This window comes from Podarcis raffonei, chromosome 12 (assembly GCF_027172205.1).
Source record: "Podarcis raffonei isolate rPodRaf1 chromosome 12, rPodRaf1.pri, whole genome shotgun sequence".
Classification (NCBI taxonomy): domain Eukaryota; kingdom Metazoa; phylum Chordata; class Lepidosauria; order Squamata; family Lacertidae; genus Podarcis; species Podarcis raffonei.
In genome coordinates, this window is record NC_070613.1 from 24,417,352 (window position 1) to 24,438,310 (window position 20,959).

At 44.3% G+C, this 20,959-nt stretch overlaps 2 protein-coding genes across 7 annotated transcripts in view; one reads left to right on the top strand and one right to left on the bottom strand.

The window, feature by feature from the left end:
- Window positions 1-5,991, bottom strand: part of STAM (signal transducing adaptor molecule) — a 22,703-nt gene extending 16,712 nt beyond the window's left edge. Inside the window, exon 1 of one of the 2 annotated variants that reach the window (XM_053359460.1) lies at window positions 5,760-5,991. In XM_053359460.1, the coding sequence (XP_053215435.1) occupies window positions 5,760-5,799 (40 nt within the window). In that variant the 5' untranslated portion in view covers window positions 5,800-5,991. The remainder of the gene's footprint in view (window positions 1-5,759) is intronic. The other variant, XM_053359459.1, reaches the window with a different exon arrangement.
- Window positions 5,547-20,959, top strand: part of HACD1 (3-hydroxyacyl-CoA dehydratase 1) — a 23,107-nt gene continuing 7,694 nt past the window's right edge. For 2 of the 5 annotated variants that reach the window (XR_008327104.1, XM_053359467.1), the window contains exons 1-4: window positions 8,214-8,537; window positions 13,386-13,503; window positions 16,989-17,007; window positions 17,089-17,177. Coding sequence is in view for 4 of the 5 variants with exons in the window: in XM_053359467.1 (XP_053215442.1) it covers window positions 8,398-8,537; window positions 13,386-13,503; window positions 16,989-17,007; window positions 17,089-17,177 (366 nt within the window). In the remaining variant the exon portion in view is untranslated. Of the gene's footprint in view, window positions 5,610-8,207; window positions 8,538-13,385; window positions 13,504-16,988; window positions 17,008-17,088; window positions 17,178-20,959 lie in introns of those variants that run through there. The other 3 variants (XM_053359470.1, XM_053359468.1, XM_053359469.1) reach the window with 3 other exon arrangements.

Genomic DNA, 20,959 nt, shown 5'->3' on the forward strand with positions numbered 1-20,959 from the left:
CCAGTAGATCCTGCAAGCCAATAATAATCACCTACACTATCATGTACTTGCTTGAACTTTGCCTTGAAATGTAGCTCAAAAACACCATTCCTCTGACTTATAGTCAGACCCAAAGGTGGGGCTAGGAAGATCTGAAACAAGTTAGAACAGGCCAATTCAGATTGGGCTTTACCACCTCACCACCCACTGTGTAATACCTCTGCTGCTACCAGCCCTTCCTTCTTTCCAGATCTAACCTTTACAACAGAGTTGAAGAACCTGTGGCCCTCCAGATGTTGGGACTCCCACCATTTCTGTTTCAGGCTTATGAGAATTAAGAGGTCATCAACATCTGGTGGACCAGAGGGTCTCCATCACTGCCTTACAAGCAGGGACAGCAATGGGGAGCAGCTCTCAGCATTGGAGGCCTCAGGCAAGGCTTGAAACTCTCTACTTCCAGGAGTTCCCCATACTGTCGTTCTCTTTCCTAAGGATATGTTTGGAGAAAGGGGAAGGAGAATGACAAATCAATCATCTTTCATATCAGTCCTGCAATGGCGGAATGGAATTGGTCCCAGAGGCAGTAGCAGTGAGCAAAACCTTCAGTTCACGGTTTCATTCCTGTTTCTGAAATTCAGTAGTATCACTACTCCCAGCTGTTTCAACATTTTATAACTGATTGGATAATCCCGTGCTATCGTTAGCTGGCCAGTTTGCTAATTCAGCCTCTGAATACATACAGTTCTTGGGGGGGGGGGGAGAAAACAGTTTTCCTCCAAGGCACAACACTTGGCTGTACATAATGAACTTAAGCCCTTAAAGATTCCTCAGGTGTTCTGCAATACATATGCTATTGCATCCCACATAGCTACAAGTGGAATGAAACTACCAAAAATAAACCATTTGCTGTATGTCCTGGAGTAGCGTTAAGTTGTAAAACCTAAGTTTGTTATATACCCAATATACAATCCTAAATACGCATTAAAAACAGAATTAAGGTGATAATAGCTAATGTAAAGGTTTGATTTGCATAATAAACTCAAATTTTCATGTCTTTCTACAAAGAAATCAAAGATCTGGCATCAGTATAATGTTAGTGCTGCTTCTGCAATGAGCAAGACTATTTTTATGAATTCATTGACAGATTTATTTTTTTGTAATGTCAGCTGGCTAGAATGCTTTCCAAACAATCTTGGACACAGTCTTATATGGCTCTGATTCTTCAAGAAACCTCTGGTTGACAGCTATGCACACACATAATATATTCCTTTCCAAACCAATTCCCTCCTACTAGCACACAGCCAGATGAAGCTACATCTCTACTAAAAATTAAACTACACCCCCATCCACCCCACCAAAAAAAATCTGGGAAGACAAGTCAGAAAACTGTTAGAACTTCCAAGACTGATAATCTGAAGAATGTATTTCAGTTTGTAGCCTGCCTTATTTCCAAGATATAGAGCAGACTGAACAGTATTCTAGGCACAAGAGACATGTGGGGTCTTGGCGGGGGCTGGGTTGAATTAGACTGCTTTCTTATCATTACTGTTGCTTCCCTTGAAAGTCTGCTGAGGCAGCTGAGACCGTTCTGCACATCCTGCTCTGCCAGGAAACCAGCAATTCAGCACTATGGCAGTTGGGCACATGCTTTCATTCTCGTGTATCTTTCACAAGATTCTTTTGCTTAATCTTTCAATATAATATTTCACACACAACAAAGTTAAAAATATTTTAAATAAATAATTATTAGTACATTAATTATTAAACTAAACCGTTTTGTACTATGTGCTAGGGTCTTCGATAACTTTAATATCTAATACAGCTTTTGCATCTAAATATCATCATGGCTTGCCCAAAGGCAGACATTATCGCCATTTAAGTTAAAGTAAATACTAAACAAAAATGCTTATCTCCCTCAACCAGGACTAATGACAGAAAACAGCATATCTGCCTTTGAAAGTTTCCAGACTATAGTAAACCTGCAAGATGCTAATACTGCTATCAGCCCAGACTGGCTCACTCCTCTAGTAGGAGAGGAAGAACAAAGCACTGTCCTGTCTACCAACACTAATACATACCCAACAGTAATTAGGTCAAGCACCAGCTGTCCACAATGAACAAACCTGTAACAAAATAAATCCTTGCAATAAAAAGCCACCTTAAGTATTCTAACTGCAAGTTAAAACCTATACATTTTTTAAAAATGTAAGATAGCATTCAAGGACCCAGGAATAAGGCATGTGAGCCTTGTGGGTTTAATAGCATTTGACTGCTATCGCAGGCCTGAAGTGCTTGAACACCAAAAAAGGCCAGAAGCCCAATGGTGGTATAACTAAAAATATCTAACACTGCATTATTTCTATAATCCCTGGTATTAGTAATTTAAAAAATAATAAATGCTGTATACTATGGTAACACCAACACATTATTCAAAGCAGCACTAAATTAATTTGTGGCTTTATTTTATTTAATTAAAATAATTACATTTAAAAGGATCAAACTCTGCCCACAGGCTTGTGATGTAAACTAGAGCTGGCAAGACTTCGGGCCTGTTGGATCTACTTTGTTTGTTTTACTTCCACACAAGGATCTACCAGTGCCACATGCAAAATATATACAGTGATAATTAAATAACAGGGTGCATTTCCGAATACCTTTTGGGCTTTGAACTTTATTTTCACTACCAGAACTGAACTCCCAGTCCTTTCATATGAAACCCCAATCCCAGTCAACTTTCTTTATTAAAGCAGCCTAATATAGGTGGAAAAGACATTTTGTTGTTGCAATTAACCAAGTAAGGAATCCTTGCCAATCTATTGCATATCCTGATCTACTTTCTGCCCTCTTCTAACCTAAACAACTATTTTTTTCACTGATCAGATTTCCTGGTTTAGCCCAGTTCGCAAACAGCAACTTTCTCTGGTAAGAAAGCAATGGCTACCGCACGGCCACCACCACAATGCTATTTCAGTTGAAGAAAGAAAAAGATAGTCATATTGAAGCTACATGACTTCTCTTCTAGCTCCTCCATGGAATTCATTCTCAGGAATACAATCTGCAGTGTTGCTTCCCAAACAAAATTAAATACTTACTATTAATGAAAGATGCAGCCTTTTACTATGAATGTTTACTCAAAAGTAAGGTCCACCATGTTTACTAGAACACACACAAATGTGTGTGTATTCAGCTGCAACCCAAGTTTTGACAGTGCTGTAGTTAGCTTTTTGAGTTCAGTGACTGTGCTCGCAAAGTAATGTTAAAAACTATGGTGGAAATGAAGTATCCTTTTCAAAGAATGTTGGCTTGTCACGTTGTTTAAACAAGGAATGCTGACAGGTTAATTACATAAGTCACCTTTGCAACTAATGGTTTGAAGCTGGCTTGTTTTAGAAACTTACTAGACTTTATCATAAACTGTGTTTTCTAGCATGTGTAACAGAACAAGCAAACATTATCTGAAAGGGAAACAAATCTCTGAAAAGTGATATGGATGAAAGCTTGTAGGCCCAGTGCTTTACTTGGACACTGCAGTTCATCCATACAGCACTACACAGTGTGGGACAGAGGGAGAGAAGGAATTCAATGAAGCATCGTGTAAGCTCTGATAAAAACAAACATTATGTTTTTACATGTCATCAGTTTATTCTATCTTCAATTCAAACATTACTAGAGTGCTGGACAACTTCATTAGTGAGCTACACCAGAAACACTAAACAAATCCAATGCATTTTATGGTAGTACACAATCCTTCATTGCAATCCATGATGAATCAGCCATTACATCCATCACACCTCATTTCTGAGGTTCACAGCAGCATCTGGTTGACCACTTCTTGGGCCTATCTGGACATCCCTTTGACACATATTGTGAAACTAGAAGGTCTCAAGGCTTGTGCAAACATATTCACTCCCTCTCCCTGCTTCTCTGTACTGTGGGAGAAACAAACATTTGAACCTTAAAATTCCAGTTCTTTTAACACAGGAGCTCCCCTGATGCTGGCACATTAATCTTCCCCTGTGGGAGGCAAGTGCAGGACAGGCAGGAAAGTTACTATATGAACTTGTCTGTTCCCAATCTTTCCCCAGGGAAATCTTGATACAAAAATAACATCTGAATAAGACTGTGTGCTCAGCTATCCAGTGGCCCCTCTTTGGTGTGACAGAACAAGGAAGTTCTTATTTGCTGGACATTCAGTCTCTTCTGAAACAACCGTTTCCCCAGGATTTCTGCATCTAAAGACATAATACAAAAGCTGCATTTTGCATTCATACTTTGTTTCAGCTCCCCTCAGACTATCCCACATTAACAGGTGTGGCCTTGTGACAAATATCCACATGTTTTTATGAATCACTGATGACTCTACATAAATAATGAAGTCAGCCAGTCATGAGCTGAATGAATTCCAACTTACAACTGACAACAATCTTGCTAAAGCTCTGTTGTCATCAAACTACGACTGCAAAAGCTGCTACCTCTCTATATATTATATAGCTGCTTCCAACATATTAATGTCAATAGTGTTAAGTTCTGTGTAGGATTGACCCTATCTATCCCAAGCCTTTTGATCTTTAGTTCCCCTTTCTCTTAGCAAAAAGCAAAGATGTTTTAGAGATAAGCCAAATATGAATGGGTAACAATTCAGAGTATGTGGCTCATTTTAAACAATTCCTACAATGAAGACACTGTAGGAAAGATTATGAATGTACCATACAGACCATAATATACAATGATCCTGTGTATGTGGGAATGGGAGCTGGCCATATATATACAGTATACACACTGGTAGGTCACAGATGGCTGTAACTTCCAGGTGCATAGCCAACCCTATCCATGACAAGTAATTTTAATCAGGTGGTAAGGATTTTATAACCCACAAGACCTTCTACAAAACAGTTTACAAGAGCAAATACCGCCAGGCAAACCACTAGAACTGGAAGCTGCACACAGTTAAAGCCCATTACTTCCCCTTTGGCGGACCTTGGGAACCATAGTTTGTTGAGAATGTAGAACTGCACCTGTGAATGAAGAAAATTGCAGTTCCCAGGATTCTCCCCTCTCCCAGGAGGGCCTCAGGGCTTTAAATGTATGATGTGTATGCAGCCTATCTAAAAATCACATCTGTCTTATTACAGGAATTCTGAAGCAGAATTCCTGTAATAACAGGAACAACAACAAAAAGTTACTTGATAGGCACTCAATGAGGAATTATTTTAGTGGGAGATAGAAAGAGCTGAGAGCTACCAAGTGTAACCAATTTATGTAAAGAAAGAACACATAACTTGTGAATGTACTTATCTTTGGGCAAGTCACACTCTGTCAACTTAAGCTACCTCCTAAGATTTGCTGCAGCGATAAAAAGAGAACCAACCTACACATTTCCTGAGCTCTGGGGCGGATTTTAACATTAATTAAAAAAAAACACCTGGAAAATAAAGAAGTGTGGCGTGGTGGGGTGGGGAAGAGACCCCCTGTCCTCTCTTAGCTCCTAACAGCTTTAAAAGATGGAAATAAAGGCGATGGAAAGACACATGACGCGCCCTTCAAGAGCTAAGCCCCACCCCGCCTGACATATGGGAAAGGGAACTTGACAAAGGCGAGGCGGGACCCTCGTGCAGGGAGAAGAAAGGCAGGTGGGAGGCGGGTCGAGCCCCGAGGGGAGATGGGGAGGGGGTCCACCCAGGACGGAGGAGGGAAGGAAGGGCTGGCGATGGGGCAGGAGGGCGAGGGGGAATCTGTGGGTCGGGCCCAGACTGACTGCCCGGGCCTCCTTCCTGACTCACCCACATCCTGGTCGAAGGGGTTGCTGGTGAAGAGCGGCATCTTCCCAGGGCGGCGCGGGGGGAGACCGGCGGCGGCGGCTGAGCGAGGCGAGCTTCCCTGCCGCCCCTCCTGGGCGGAAAACAACAAACAGCCACAGACGCCTCAGCGCAGCGACTGACGGAGCGAGGCCCCGCGGCGGCTTAGGCTCCGCCCCCCACTCCCCCTCCTCCTCTTCCTCGCGCTCCCTCTGTCCGCTTGGTTCTCCTTAGTCGCGGACGCTTCCGGGCGCGCGGTGCATGACGGGGAGCGGCGGAGAAAAAGAGGTGTCCACCGCACTTGCCTGATGGCGAGGCGGGCGCGGCGAGGCTTCCCGACGGGAAGCGCCTGGGAAACAGCGGTCGTTTTTATCTCTCCCCCGCCCCAAGTTTCTCAACCCTGCTTCTGATTGTCAGACAGCGTTGTGTGGATGTGTCAATGGAGTAAAAGGCCCTTCAGGCGCGCTTAGGAAAGCCGCTTGCGTCCCCCTCCAATGAGGTCTCCTGGGTTCTAGGTGTCGAAGGATGCCTGGTCTGCCAGGTGGGGATGCGGAGGCTGGACGAGGCAAGTGGGAGCCGAGTCAATGCATAGCAAACCTGTATGCACACGCTGTCTCTCAACAATCAGGAGAAACTATGACATCAGGGACAGCCACCACTCGCAAAGAAAATGGGCTATGATGTGATATTCCACTATTGGGCAAAGCAAACTCTGGCTGGGCTAGGCAAGAAGGAAGCATGGAAACTCCACCCCCCCGTCCCTGGCACAAGCTAGTGGCCAGCAGATCGAAAGCTGCAGCACCTGACATTTCTGGGAGCTGTCCAGCATGCCTGAGCCTCGGGGATATGGCCAGACAGCAGCTTACATTGTTGCCCACAGTGCTGCTGGATCATGGACCAAGGAACGGGTGAGAGACACTGTAGCCTTGCTGTTATAGGATATTGAGAGGGAGGACATAACTCTCACATGGAGGTCACAGCTGACTTGGGTTCAGCATACTCAGGACAGGTATATCCTTCTCCTCCCTCTTTCTCTTTACTTTAGCAGTGGGTACTGTGGCAAATTGTCACACTCACTCTTCAGGCTTTGGCGTAGTTAGGGATCCTATACTCTCATAATTAAGGTGTGTGCTGAATGATTTGCTGTCTGCCCTTTTTATTGGGCCTAAGCTTAAGGGCAGAAACACATGTTCAATGAGACAGAAGAGTGCCAATTTCATTTTTCAGCTAGGATGTCCTAATGTTCACTCCTGGAAATACTATAGGAAAGAAACTTTAGGATGAGCCAGAAACAAAAATTCATGAATCTGTTTTATATTAGAATTGCTTTGCACATTAAAAAAGAATATTTGACACATGTTCAGTCTCTCTGGGTGCACATGTATTCCCCAGCTGTGTTCCCTTATCTTAATTCAGGTGGTCTGCAGCATGCTGATATTATATTAATTTATAAATGGATTTGTATTCCTTTTTTATTTCTCATATTGCATTTTATTGTATTACAATTTGAATTCTAATCTAAACCTAAGACAATAAAATGTAAGAAATAGAAGAAGCAACAAAAATACAGTTAAAAATCATACAGCACCTAGCCCAGCACATTACAATTGCAGAAGAACCAGTGAGTGGTCTGCCAAGACCATCAAGCAATTTTCAAGAGGTCCATGGGGGGAAATGGTTTGGCAACCATTGCATTAGGAACAAAAGAAGGGTCCTGCTGGTCCGACCAAAGGCCTGTCCTATATGTTGCATTCTCACAGTGGCCAACCATATGCATGTGAAAAACCTTGATATTTCATATGGGTTAGTAATTTATAAATATTGTGTGTTTGGGAGATTCCATTGTTGAAGGAGCCAGGCAAGTTTCTTGGTGAGTTAATCACCCTAAGTAGTGGTCCTTAGTATAAGAAAGGAAGTTGCTTTCTACTGGGTGGCCGATGGGTGGCTGGTAGTGAGAAGGACAAAAGCCAGAGTTGAGTTCAGTGAGAAAGCTGGGCTATAGACAGGCAGAAACCAGATCGTGAGATCCATGCCTGATTTCTGCTTGAATCCAAAGCTGTGACTATGGGAGAAGCAAGACCTTCTGGGATGTTAATGCTGTGAACCATCGCAAGTTGTATACATGTGTAAATAAACCATATACCCTTAAGACAACACAGTCTACTGTCCCTCACTGCAAGGAAGCCAAACGCTGGGCGTGCAACAATGTGTTTTATTTTAAAAAATAATTAAAAATAAAATAAATGCATATTTCCACCACACTTGTCAAGGAAGATGATCCAAGAGGATGGTCCTGTTCGAGTGAAAGAGCAACGTGGCGCGGGAAGGGTGCGGACGAGTCCCAGCTTGAGAGGCGAGTCTCGTCATCCTGGCGCACAGAGGCGGCCGGGTCTCTGGTATCCTCCGGAGCCCCTGCGCGGCCGGGAGGGGGCCGGGCGAAGCCTCCGAGCAGCTGTCCAAGCAGCAGCTGCCGCCGGGCTCAGCGAAGACGGATGGGGCGAGCGCCAGAGCCAGCTGCCTGCCTGCCTGCGCGCCCGACTCCGCCTCCGCCTCGCCTCCGCCTCCTCCGGCCGCCCCCCACGTGTGTCCGTCTGTCTCCGCCTGGCCTCCGGGGAGGGAAAGCATGGCGTCCAGCGAAGAGGACGGCGGAGCCGGCAACGGCTCGCTGGAGGAGAAGGAGAGCGGCAAGGCGGCCGCCCCTCGGCGCCGCGGCTCCGTCACCACCGCCTGGCTCATCTTCTACAACATCACCATGACGGCGGGGTGAGTGAGGGAGAGCGCGCGCCCGGCGGGGCTGGTCGAGCGGCGGGGGGGGGGGGGGGCTGCGGCTGTGTCGCCGGCCGCTCTCTCGCCCGCTCGCCCGGGGAAGAGAGAGGGGCAGCCGGGGCGCCCTCAGACCAGGGGGGCGGCGGGCGGCACAGAAGGGCGGCGGCCGCGGGGGGCGAAGCTCTGGCTTGCCTGCATTTCCTAATACGGTGCAGCCTTCCAGCGAGGCGAGCACGTCATGCCTCTAACCCGCCGCAGAGGTTAAGTATAGCCCCAGCCCGGAATGCCGGGCGGGGGTGCACTGGGGCGGCGGCGGCTGCGTGGGGCAGACTGCTTCCCTCGGCATAATTTACGGCGGCCGCCGCGCAAGGCGCATCCCCGCTCGGCCACTGGCGGCCGCTTGCTTCCCCTGCCGAGCCGCGCTCCCCTCCCACTCCCGCAGGAGCGCAGACTGCTGCCCTCCGGAGAACACCTGCCTGCCGTGCCAGAAGCTGAGCGGGGACAGATTGCGGGTTACGCCACAAGCCAAGCTTTCAGCCACCCTCCGAAACAGAAGAGCCGTGTGCCACCTTGAAGTGTGCCACCCAGCTTTCGACGTGGACTCAAAGCAAAGAGCAGAGAGGCGGCAAAGCTCTCCTGTTCTATGGGCAGCTTCTTCCCGAGCCAACTGGACGTGGCTGCTGCACTAAGGATTCTGTTGCAACCCCCACCCCACCCCGCCCTGTTAAATGTAAAGATATACATTAACACCGTTGTGGTATAGGGGTTAAGGATTGGGACCTTGGAGAGCGAGGTTCAACCACGAAGCAGCCAGCGCACTGGGCGGCCCTGAGTCCCTGTCCCTCAGTCTAACCTAACCTGCCTCACAAGGTTGTTGCGGCCATAAAATGGGAAGGGTGATCTCCTAGGAAGGAAAAGCGGGATATAAATAAGTGGAATAACAAATGCACGTCTGGTCTGGCACTTCCACAAGCCGTGCATAGGCTAAAGTAACGGTGTCTTGCATGAGACTTACCAACACAGGGGTTCACAGTGTGCATTTTTTTCCTACTTGAAAGTGCTCTTCATATACTGTAGGAACTGTAGCATGAAATTAATGAAAGTGTGGTTTTTCAGTATGTGTGTATCGTGAGGAGTTTCAAAGGATCTGAGTGAATAGGCATTAAAATTGCAAATGTGGCTTAATGTAAGCAAATGTAAAGTGATGCACATAGGGACAAAAATAAACAAATCCGTACTTCACATCATAATGGATTCTAAACTGGTGGTGACTGGCCACCAGAAAAGAGAACTTGGGGTGGTGGGTTCTTAGCAAATAGTATGATGAAAATGTCAGCCCTTTGCAGCTGTGAATAAGGTGAATTCTGTGTTGCAGATCATTAGGAAAGCAATTGATAGGGCAGTAGGAAACTACCAATAACATAATAGTGTTATATAAATCTGTGATGCAACTACACATGAAATACTTAATGCAGTTCTAATCCCTGCACCTTAGAAACAATAGAGTTGAACTGGGGAAGGTACGGAAAAGGGTAACCAAAATGATCAATGAAGAAAGGTTATGACCTTTGGGGCTTTTTAAGTTTAAGGGGGAAATAGTGAGTGAATGAAAGGCTTGATAGAGGTGTTTAAAATTATGCATGGTATGGGGTAAAATAGCCATAGTTTTTCTCTCACTTTCCCATTGGGTCATCCAGTGAATCCGAATATTGGAATATTCAGGATAGACAAAAGGAAGTAAAATACCTAGTTAAACTATGGAATTCACTGACTGAGGGTGTAGTGATGGCCACCAACTTAGGTGGCTTTAAAAGGGATTAGACAAATTCATGAGTGATAAGGCTATCACTAACAGCTAGTCATGATGGCTAAGGACCAACGTCAGTATCCAAGGTAGTATGCCTCTGAAAACCAGTTGCCAAGGGTCACAAGTGGGAGAGGGCTCTTGCGCTCATGTCCTGCTTCTTGGCTTCCTGTAGGCATCTGATTGTCCACTGTGAGACCAGAATGCTGGATGAGTCTCTCTGGTTGGGGCTCTTCTTTCATTCTTTTGTAACCAGGAGGACTAGGGGAACATGCTGGTGCCTTTCGCCTGGCACATCTTCAGTGTCTGTAGGAGCTGGTCCATCTGTGCTATGTCAGCTAGTAAGTAACAGCATTCTCAGAAGCGCCTCCCACATGCATATCACAAGACCAAGAGGGCTGTGTATGTGAAATTTCAGCCTGAAGAGGAACTACAGGAGCTACAGAAACCAGGGTAGTTGGTATAGAAGTGCCATAGACATTCATCATTGTAGAACAAGGTGTCTTGTATTTGCATTTTGTTTTGATCATGGACCTTCTGAAATCACACCACAGTCCTGATAAAGAACAGCTGCCTTAGCAGGATGGATCTTGAAATCCTATTGCACGCTTATCATAGGAAAGTTGAATTGGAAGAGTGGCTCTTTGTGTTGGATTGGCCATGGGAATTTGAGCAAACCCTGGCCTCAACATCTTGTATTCCAGAACTAGAGTAAAAAGCCCTGGTTGGACTTTGGACTGGGGTTGAGACCATGGTTTCTAGATGTTTCACTAGGAAACCTACATGTGGAATGAATTCTTTTTTTAAATGGCGGCAAATACGATAGCACTTTTTGGGTGTCCAGATGAACACGTGTAGGTCTAAAGGAAGGGGAGTTATATTCACAAGCCTCACCCCTCAATGTCCACACATGTTCTAGCTCTGCTTTCAGCATGAGAAGGTCTAAAGGGGGATTTCAAATGTTTTGGGTTGAAGGTGCTTAGAATCCTCATTGGGATCAGGAATTCTGCATATTCAGGCTTCCCCATTCAAGGGTGGGTTCTAACCATATTCAACAAAGCACAGGTCAGGAGAGGTGTGGCCAGGGCTGGTATGCACATAGATGTCCAGCGCAGACCCAGTACAACCTCCTACATGTCTGAGCACTCACACATTCCTTTGAACACCTAAGGGGTCTTATATCAGCTATGGAAGGAATTTCTAATTAAAATATATATTATTACATTTATATCCCACCTTTCATTCAGTAGTGCAACATATAATTATCCAACAAACCTGTGAGATAGGTGAGCCCAGGGCTTTTTTCCAGGAGGAACTCACAGGAACTCAGTTCCGGCACCCCTCAGGTGGGCACCATTGCCATTCTAAGAGAATGAGGGAGGTGTTCATGGTGTTCATGGTGAGTTCTGGCACCTCTTTTTTCGAGAAAAATAGCACTGGGTGAGGCTAAGAGAGTGTGTCCAGTGAGCTCTATGTCTGATCTCCCTTTCTGCAGCCTTCCTTTGTGCACAAACGCCCTCCATGGTAACCTCTTACATTTTCCTCCTATGACACATTGCAACAACTAAACACCCTTTTCATCTTCTGTCCAATTATAAAGCCACTGTTCCCTCCTATTCTGCAGCCCCTTTTGTACCCCTGCTTTCATCTCTGCCTCCCTTTTCATGCTTCCTGCTCCCTCCTTTTTGCAGCCACCTTTGCATCCCCCCCCATTTTCACCTTTACTTTCTTTTTTCTCCATCCTCCCTTTTCTCAACTCCCTCCCTCTTGCCCACAGACCCCCCCCCCCGCTATTTCCATGCCTCTTCCTCTTTTCCATTATACAGTCTCCTTTGCACACGCACCCACCGTTATGTTACTGTATCTTTCAGATGAATACAATCTTAAGAGCAAGAGGTAGAGAAAGTGCAGTTCAGTTGATGGATGCTGTACATATACAGGTGTTTACTTGGTAATAATTCCTGCATTGAATCTGGAACTTCATGTTGGACAACACATGGTATTGGGTATGAAAGTACTATGGGATATTTGAGGGTTCTTAATCCTTTATCTCCCTCATGTGAGGCAACTGAGGAACGGAAGTACAGCAAAAAGGAAGTGACATTGAAATAGTCCCCTTTATTTTTTTCCAGTGCCCCCTTTCACTCCTAACAGCATTGCACATGTCCCTTTTAATCCAATTCACTTCCATCTGCCCCCTCTCCAATTTTGTGTCTCCAGTTTTCTTCCCCCCATCACCAAAGCCTTAAAACTCTCTTCTCTCACACCTCCCTCCCCTACCTCTCATATTATCCTACATTCCTCCAAATGCCGCGTTTACCTCCACTGTTCTACCTGCCCCTGCTCCAATTCCTCTTTTCTCTTCTCCCAGTGACCAGAGGTCTAAAACTGTCACACACCGAGACACTCTTTGCCCACAAGGCATTCTCTTCACCCCTGCATCAAACCATTTACCACAGATATGAGTCCACTCCTTTTTCTTCCTGCCTGCTCCTTCTTCCCCTGCCTCTACTTTCGATCCTTGGGAAACAGCGAATAAAAACAGTGTGATGACATACTAGTGCAAATACAGTATAGAAAGAAAGAATTTTGCTGAACAGAGTTCTTGAATCCACGCCCCTCCCCCCCATTTTTCTGAGGCACATTGGGGTTCTAATCCTACCACAAACTATGCGGGTGAGCCTAAGTATCTGTAAGGATACTTTGGTAATTGTAGCAGTTCTATTAAATGTGGTAAATGTCAGCTGAGGTAGATGAGATTTTGTGTCAAGGGTGCAGTGAGGTAATTTACGCTCTGAACTTAGTGGACTTATAGGGGAGCTGCTGTTTAGATGGCAACATATTTTATGTCATTTACTTCAAAATGCCATAAGCCAAAAAGTTTGGGAGGCCATTCTGCTCATGCTTTGGAATGGGGTGCTGGACTCCTGCTTCAAAGGCCTGACTGGAAAGTAGTGCTGCTTGGTAGGAGGTCTGGTAAGAAATAAGTTAACTGCACGAATTCATTATTCCATTAAGAATACTGCTTCTTCTCTTTCTAGGTGGCTGGTTTTGGCTATTGCCATGGTGCGGTTTTACATGGAAAAAGGAACACACAAAGGCTTATACAAAAACATTCAAAAGACACTTAAATTTTTCCAGACTTTTGCTTTGCTTGAGGTAAGTTTTTTAAGCAATACATTTTTTAAAAATGGGACAGTGGTGGTCTGGGAAAATACTTTTAACGAAACATTAACGGACTCAAAGAAGTTTAGTCTGTTGTCAAGCTAACAGAAGTTCCCATACCTTCAGCCAGAGGGAATGGTTCTCATAAATTAGGCAGCCTAAATTAACTGTCTCTGGACTGCTGAGTTTGAGGTCAGAAGCTCCATACATGGAGATGGGACCAGCCCCTATCCTGGCAGCTACCAGTCCACGTGACATGCTGACTCTAGGCCTGTATGGAGGTGCTGTTTGTATCAATGGGTGCCTCCTCATGGAGGCTGTATTTGTAGCTCATGGAGTATGATTTGTGTGGTTGCGGTGATCCTTTATCTGAGCTGTCATCATTATGCAACTTTATTATTCATTTATTTCATACACACACACCCTGACACCACTTTTTTGCCACAACATCCAACATGGCTTACAGTTTTAAGATATTAAAACATGCTCTGATGGCAGTCAATGTGGTTGGTTGACTGCCAGCTAGTATGAACCAGGTCATACAGATTTATTCTTGACACAAAGCTAGCATAGATTTGCTAAACATCATTTAAACATAATAGATGTCTAAATAATTTAGAGTGACGATAAGCGCTTTGTGAAATAGCTTGCAAACTATTCAGAATTTGGAAGAAAGGCACTTTAACTTGGGCTTTTTGTAAATTACCAGTTTTTTGAGTTTCCCACTGATTTGAAATTGAATTTTAAGTTTCTCACCCTCTTTTCCATATAGTTCGCTGCAAGTTATTCATGGAACCCCTGCTGTTTTTCTATATCTGTTGCCTATGCTTTGTGTGCGACTTCAGCTCCATGAGTTCCCAAGGTGGTGTTGGAGTTGCCTCCCCATGCTGTGATTCTGTCCCATAGTATGATCCTGGGCATGAATATGCTTTACAGGCCCAATGCTGTGTTCATCAGCTAGCTGAGAGGGAGGGAATTAAAGTGCACCACACAATGGCATTTGTCTCCAATAGGGGTGGGTAGCTACATCCATCTGCACTTCTCCTGACATTATATATGGCATCAGGTGTGGGGCAGTTAAAGCGGGGCTTTGCAGGCACCACTGATTGGCACTGCCTGCAAAGCCCCATGCACAGCACTTCCAAAGTGTCTACTATCAGCTGATCGTTGGCGGTTGGAAAGCACTGCACACAGTTGTTTTGCCTGCATGGATTGATTTCAAACTGTGCAGGACAGAAGGAGCCACTTTATATTATTGTGATGAATGATCGGCAAGTGAGTGGTGCTACCCACCTGTCAAACATGGCCCACTGTGTGTGTGTGTGTGTGGGGGGGGGGGACATAAGAATCTGCCCCACCGGCCAGAACCAGTTTTCTTTCTCAGGTGTGCAACATTGTACAGTACAGGCAATGTATGTCATACAGCTTGCATGCATTTGATCTCAGACTTGCTCCAGCCCTCCTAATTTTTTTAGGAAACCTCATAGACCCAGATGTGGCCCACCAGCCATTCACTGTTAGTCCCATGTACAATGTTTATTTAGTTGTACCATTATTTTCAGAGACACTCTCTTGTGTTTTTGAAACCATAGAATTTTTATTTTATTTTTTAAAATCTCACTTCCTCATTTGGAAATCCTATTTCCAAAATAGGACACCAAAATAAATAAATAAACAAATAAATACATACATACATACATACATACATACATACATACATACTGAAATAGTCCCACAGGGTTCCATTTTGTTCCCCATGCTATTTAACATCTATAGGAAGCCCCTGCGAGCTGTCATCAGGAGATTTCAGGTGAAGTGTCATCCATATGCAGATGATATCCAGCTCTATCTCTTTTCCATCTGAAGCAGGAGAGGTGAGAGTTGAGGTGTTAGACAGGGGCTTGGAGGCAGTGATGGCTTAGATGTGGGCCAACAAACAGAAGCTGAATCCCGAAAAGGAAGAGGTTTCCTCAGACAGACTTCCTCAACCTCGGCCCTCCAGATATTTTTGGCCTACAACTCCCATGATCCCTAGCTAGCAGGATCAGTGGTGATGGGAATTGTAGTCTCAAAACATCTGGAGGGCCGAGGTTGAGGAAGCCTGGTCTAAAGTCTTCATAGGCAGGAGGTAGGAAGATGGTCTGCCCTGGACAGGGTTGAACTTCCTTGGAAAGAGCAGGTCTGCAGTTTGGAGGTGCTTCTGGATTCCATACTGTCACTAGAGGATCAGGTGGCCTTAGTGGCTTGGGGTGCTTTTTCCCACCTCTGGCTGGTTTGCCAGATGTGGCGGTGGTTCGAATCCCCACGACGGAGTGAGCTCCTGTTTTTTGGTCCCTGCTCCTGCCAACCTAGCAGTTCAAAAGCATGTCAAAGTGCAAGTAGATAAATAGGTACCTTCCAGCAGGAAGGTAAACAGCGTTTCCGTGCAGTGCTCTGGTTCACCAGAAGCGGCTTAGTCATGCTGGCCACATGACCCGGAAGCTGTGCACCGGTTCCCTTGGCCAGTAAAGCGAGATGAGTGCCACAACCCCAGAGTCGTGCGCGACTGGACCTAATGGTCAGGGGTCCCTTTACCTAATATTGTAATATCCTCTGTGTGGGGCTGCCCTTGAAGAAGAAGCTTCAACTGGTCCAAAATGCGGCAGCCAGATTACTGGCTGGGGATCCATTTAGATCTCACATAACCCCTGCTTTAAAACAGCTGCACTAACTTCCAGACCATTAATTTCAGTGGCTCTATTGAGAATATGACTTGTATTGCATATACAACCCAATTTAAGCAACTTAAGGCAGCAATCAAAAATTGAAATTGAGTTACGATCCCCTTTAACATTGCAAATGTAGTGAGCTGTTTGGCTTCTGGGTTCTAGCGCCATGGCTGGTCAAGGGATGCATGACTATACACCTAACAGCAGCCAGTTTGCGGTCATACAAATATATTGAGATAAATAGCAGAACATTGTACAACCCAAATAGTGCAGCTAACAATTCTAGTAAAAAAAATGCTTATTTATTTAACAAAGTGCATATGTTGCTTAATTATAAGGAAACCTCTAAGTGGGTTATGCTATTAGCACTTAGGTGCTCATTGTATTCCAAGCCTTATGCTTTCCAGTGGAGTGGTTGAAACAGTTGCCAGATGTTTTGCCTCTCCTGCCCCTATATGTGCAACTTTTTTAAAAAATATTTTTATTGTTTTGCTGTTTATGAAGTGCCTAGTTTTGCAACAGGGTGGTGGTATTCTCCATGCTGTCATGTGCCCACCTGCCAGTAGAGTCATCTCCTGGTGCTCATTCCTCCATGACTGCTGTGAGTCTTCTATAGTTTGCATTTTCCATGTTAAATTCTATCCCAGCCTAGAAGTTCCATTTCTGTATTTTATTTCTAACATAACTATGATGAGAATAGACCAGTTATGGTTTTGCTTTTGAAATACTCAGTTGTTCATCCTCCCCATCTCTCTCTCTTTAAATTTACAGATAATCCACTGTGCATTTGGTGAGTCATGGTTTCAGTTTCTCAGTTAACTAAACAAAATCCTGCCCTGTGAGACAAAGGTGACCTGTTTCTCTTTTTAAGGAGTAGTGCACACTTCTATGCTTGTGACCGGGGTCCAAGTGAGTTCCAGAATCTTTATGGTGTGGTTTATTACACATAGTGTAAAGCAGGTAAGTGTCATGAACCTGTTTGTCTCTTCAACTCTGCGTGTGTGTTTTGTGACAATTCGCAGTCTTCTAAAAGTCAGCAGAGATGTGTCTTCAGCAAGGCTGAAGGAACCTTCAGAGGGCTGAGGCTGACTTGTAACAGCACACAGCTCCGCAGGCAGAACTTAAAAGTTCCTCATTTGTGTCTGCCTTACGCTTGGGAGATGAGGACTTAAAGGCCATTGGAGACGGATATCTGAGCTAGGTTGGCCTCCTGCCTGGTTTGCTCTCTCTATGAAACAAGATCAAAGGCTGACACATCTCTTTGGCAACCGATTCACCAAGCTGTTGGGCTGTTCCTGTTTCAGAGAGGACTTAAAATTAGCACATGTTGAATGGACTAAGTGAAAGTAAGCCTTAAGCTAAATGCATGTGAATTAATCTTTCATGCAGGTGTTTTCCTAGTTAGCATTAATGTCATTGTTCTTAGGTATGTGCAGTAAGTGCTTATAATAGGTATAAGGAAAGACTCCTACCATTCCTTTATAAGCTCCCAGGGGAAATTAGCTGAGGCTGGTGAGGTGTATATTACAAAGTTAAATTGGACCGGAGTGATTTTATGTGAAAGCCTAGTGCTTGATGTTAATTACCACTAACTAACATCATACTGATTTCCATTGGGGTAAATGTTAAGGATGTGCTTCCATTGGAAATTTGTGCAGGAATCCTAAGCATTCCTACTAGGAAGGCAAATCACACTCAACCAAACTCAGACTTCTGCTTAGGATTGCCCTGGAAAGTGTGGCATTTTGGCTGGATGATGCCCAATCTTTCACAGAGTGTAGAATGTGCTTTACAATAGTTCATAATTTCAGGCTGTGATAGTTGCTCCACAATTCAATTTTGTTTTGAATATCTTAACGGTTACAACCAAAATTAACCCTAGCTTTTTTCCCATTTCATTTCTATATTCATTTGCTGAAAAGGGCCCAGCCATTATACTGTATCACCAGCAGGTGGCAGTTTTGACTATAGTCATGAACGGCATAATTTCTTCATTCCTTTTTATGTTTGTTTTAAACAGGCTTGCAGGTGAGAACTCTTGGGCTGATTATTATTTTTAAAAATTGGTATCCCAAACTGTGTGCAGCTTGCTCAGAACCACAACAGCTTGTTTTTAAATGATAGAACAGGTTTAACATTCAAATTCATTTTTCTTTATTTTTATGCCTTGGTACAAATGTTTTGTATTATTTCCTAAGATGCCATGTCCGCATTTGAGGAGAAGGAGGAACTAGATTCATGCAGTCATTGGCATATATCAGTGAGTTTGGGAAGAGGGCCCTGCCTAGTAGGAAGTTCCCCCTAAGTAAAGGTAAAGGTAAAGGGACCCCTGACCATTAGGTCCAGTCGTGACCGACTCTAGGGTTGCGGCGCTCATCTCGCTTTATTGGCCGAGGGAGCCGGCATACAGCTTCCGGGTCATGTAGCCAGCATGACTAAGCTGCTTCGGGAGAACCAGAGCAGCGCACGGAAACGCCGTTTACCTTTCCGCTGGAGTGGTACCTATTTATCTATCTGCTGGAGTGGTACCTATTTATCTACTTGCACTTGACGTGCTTTCAAACTGCTAGGTTGGCAGGAGCAGGGACCGACTAACGGGAGCTCACCCTGTCACAGGGATTCGAACCACCAACCTTCTGATTGGCAAGTCCTAGGCTCTGTGGTTTAACCCACAGCGCCACCCGCATCCCATCCCCCTAAGTAACAGTCATATAACACATTTACTAGCATAACTGAAAAGCAGCCTTTTGAGATAATTTAAACCTGTGGTGGAGAACCTCTAGGCCACAAACCAAATAAGGTCTGCCGGGACTCAGAGGCTTGGTCCATCAGGCCATTTGTGGCCAACCACGCCAACCCTTCCTCAGTCTCACATCCTATTTGAACTCAAGCCAGGGATGCAAAGGATTCTCCTTTGCAGATGTGACTTGCACTCCAGCAGGGGATGCAAACAAAGAATCTCCCTTTTCAGCCCTTTTCAGCCATCTTGAATTTTGAATCACCTGGTGTCATGTGACATCCGGTGACTGACAGGTGGACAACTCCGCCCACAGACCCGAGTGGTCTGTGGAGGGTGGCCAAGTTCGAGCTATGGCCAGCATCAGAATCTACTTCCGCACTCCTGATCTAAGCTCTTAAGAGGCTGGATTTGAAAGCAAAAATAAACCACGATTAAGGTCTAACATAAAAGAAAGAAAGAAAACAAGGTCAGATAAATAATAATAATGTCGCTAGGTATGATGAATAAGTCCCAGTCTGCAACTGATCATTAAAATGAAGGAGGGAAGGTGTTATTCAAACACAATTAACTTAGATTGTGCTAGGTGTAAAAATGGATTTTTGACTGTACCAAGAGCAGCATAAAAGACAGCAATTCCGTTCTGCATCTAGCACTAATCGAAACGCAGGGGTCCCTTGTAGGGCAGGGCACAGAAGCTGCTTTTTAACTGCATTTTTCCTCTTACAGGAGGGAAACCAGCCAGTCTGTCCAAAATAAGCTGATAAAATTATCATTGTAGAAAGAAGTGTACTGTATCTGCATTTCTGCATCATTGCCATGTTTTGTATTGTGCTAGGATATTGGTCTACATGCTTTAAGCTAAGCCATTAATTTTCTGGTGCAGAGAGTTGTGGGATGTGGCTACATATGAGCTTAAGCTCAAATGCTTAACTGTAACTGGATTGCTAACAGAACTATTATCAAGCTCATCATCCATATAAACTGTCAGCTTGCTCTCTTTTTGTAACAGAATGGATAAAATCCAAAAGATTAGATCCCCACACATAAATGAGCCTTATTACCTGCTGTGGATAAGACATTGCAAAGAATCCTCCCAAAAACCCATGCTCATCAATTTTCTGAGAATGGAAACTCTTTGAACAAGCGCGAAGTTCGATCAGTCAAGGTTTTAAATCAATTTTTGTATATATTAGCTTGTTAAGGCTGCTCTTTCTTCAGAATTTTAGGTGGGCACAGCACATTAAAAATAGAAAGCTGTGTATAAACTGTTAAAAAACAACAACACTAGACTGCAATTTTGTGCACAAACTTACCTGGGAGTAAACCCTTTACTGAATAGAGTAGGACTTGCTGCTGAGTAAGCATGCATAATGCAAAACATTTTTTCTTTACATTTTTCTTTTATTTTGTTTTAGGGATTTACAAAGTACAGCCACCTCTTAATCAAGTCTGCATTAGAAGCATTGCCATTCCTCTTATAAACCAAATTAGTTTGTCCATTTCTGCTAATTCTAAGCATTTCAGAAACCATTCCCATGTAGATAGAACATAAGGATATTTCCATTTTCTGGCCTGCACTACTCTGGCTGTGATTAACAAGATTTTCACTAAAGAATCTGTTCTGCAGACACATCATCCTCAATCTTATCAACATTGGAGAAAGACTAAAATCTGCTCCTATCGTCAATGCAATCTGTTGTTTAAAATGTTTCCAAAACGCATTGGCAAGTTGACATTCCCACCAGTATGTTAGGTGAACATTAATACAAAACATTTGAAGAGTAAACACTTGGTGCTACTCCTTGACCTCATGTGGTACTTGAGATGCTCACCTGTCTGAAAACTTCACGGTCTTTGGATTTTGTCAAGTAGTTGAGCACGTGATCCCCTTCTGGTCTTGTAACAAAATCAGTGTTCCTTTATCTTATTTCACAGACACCCACGGAGCTTTTATTAGTTTTCAGACACTTTAACGAAAAAGAAAATTATCTGTAATTCCTCT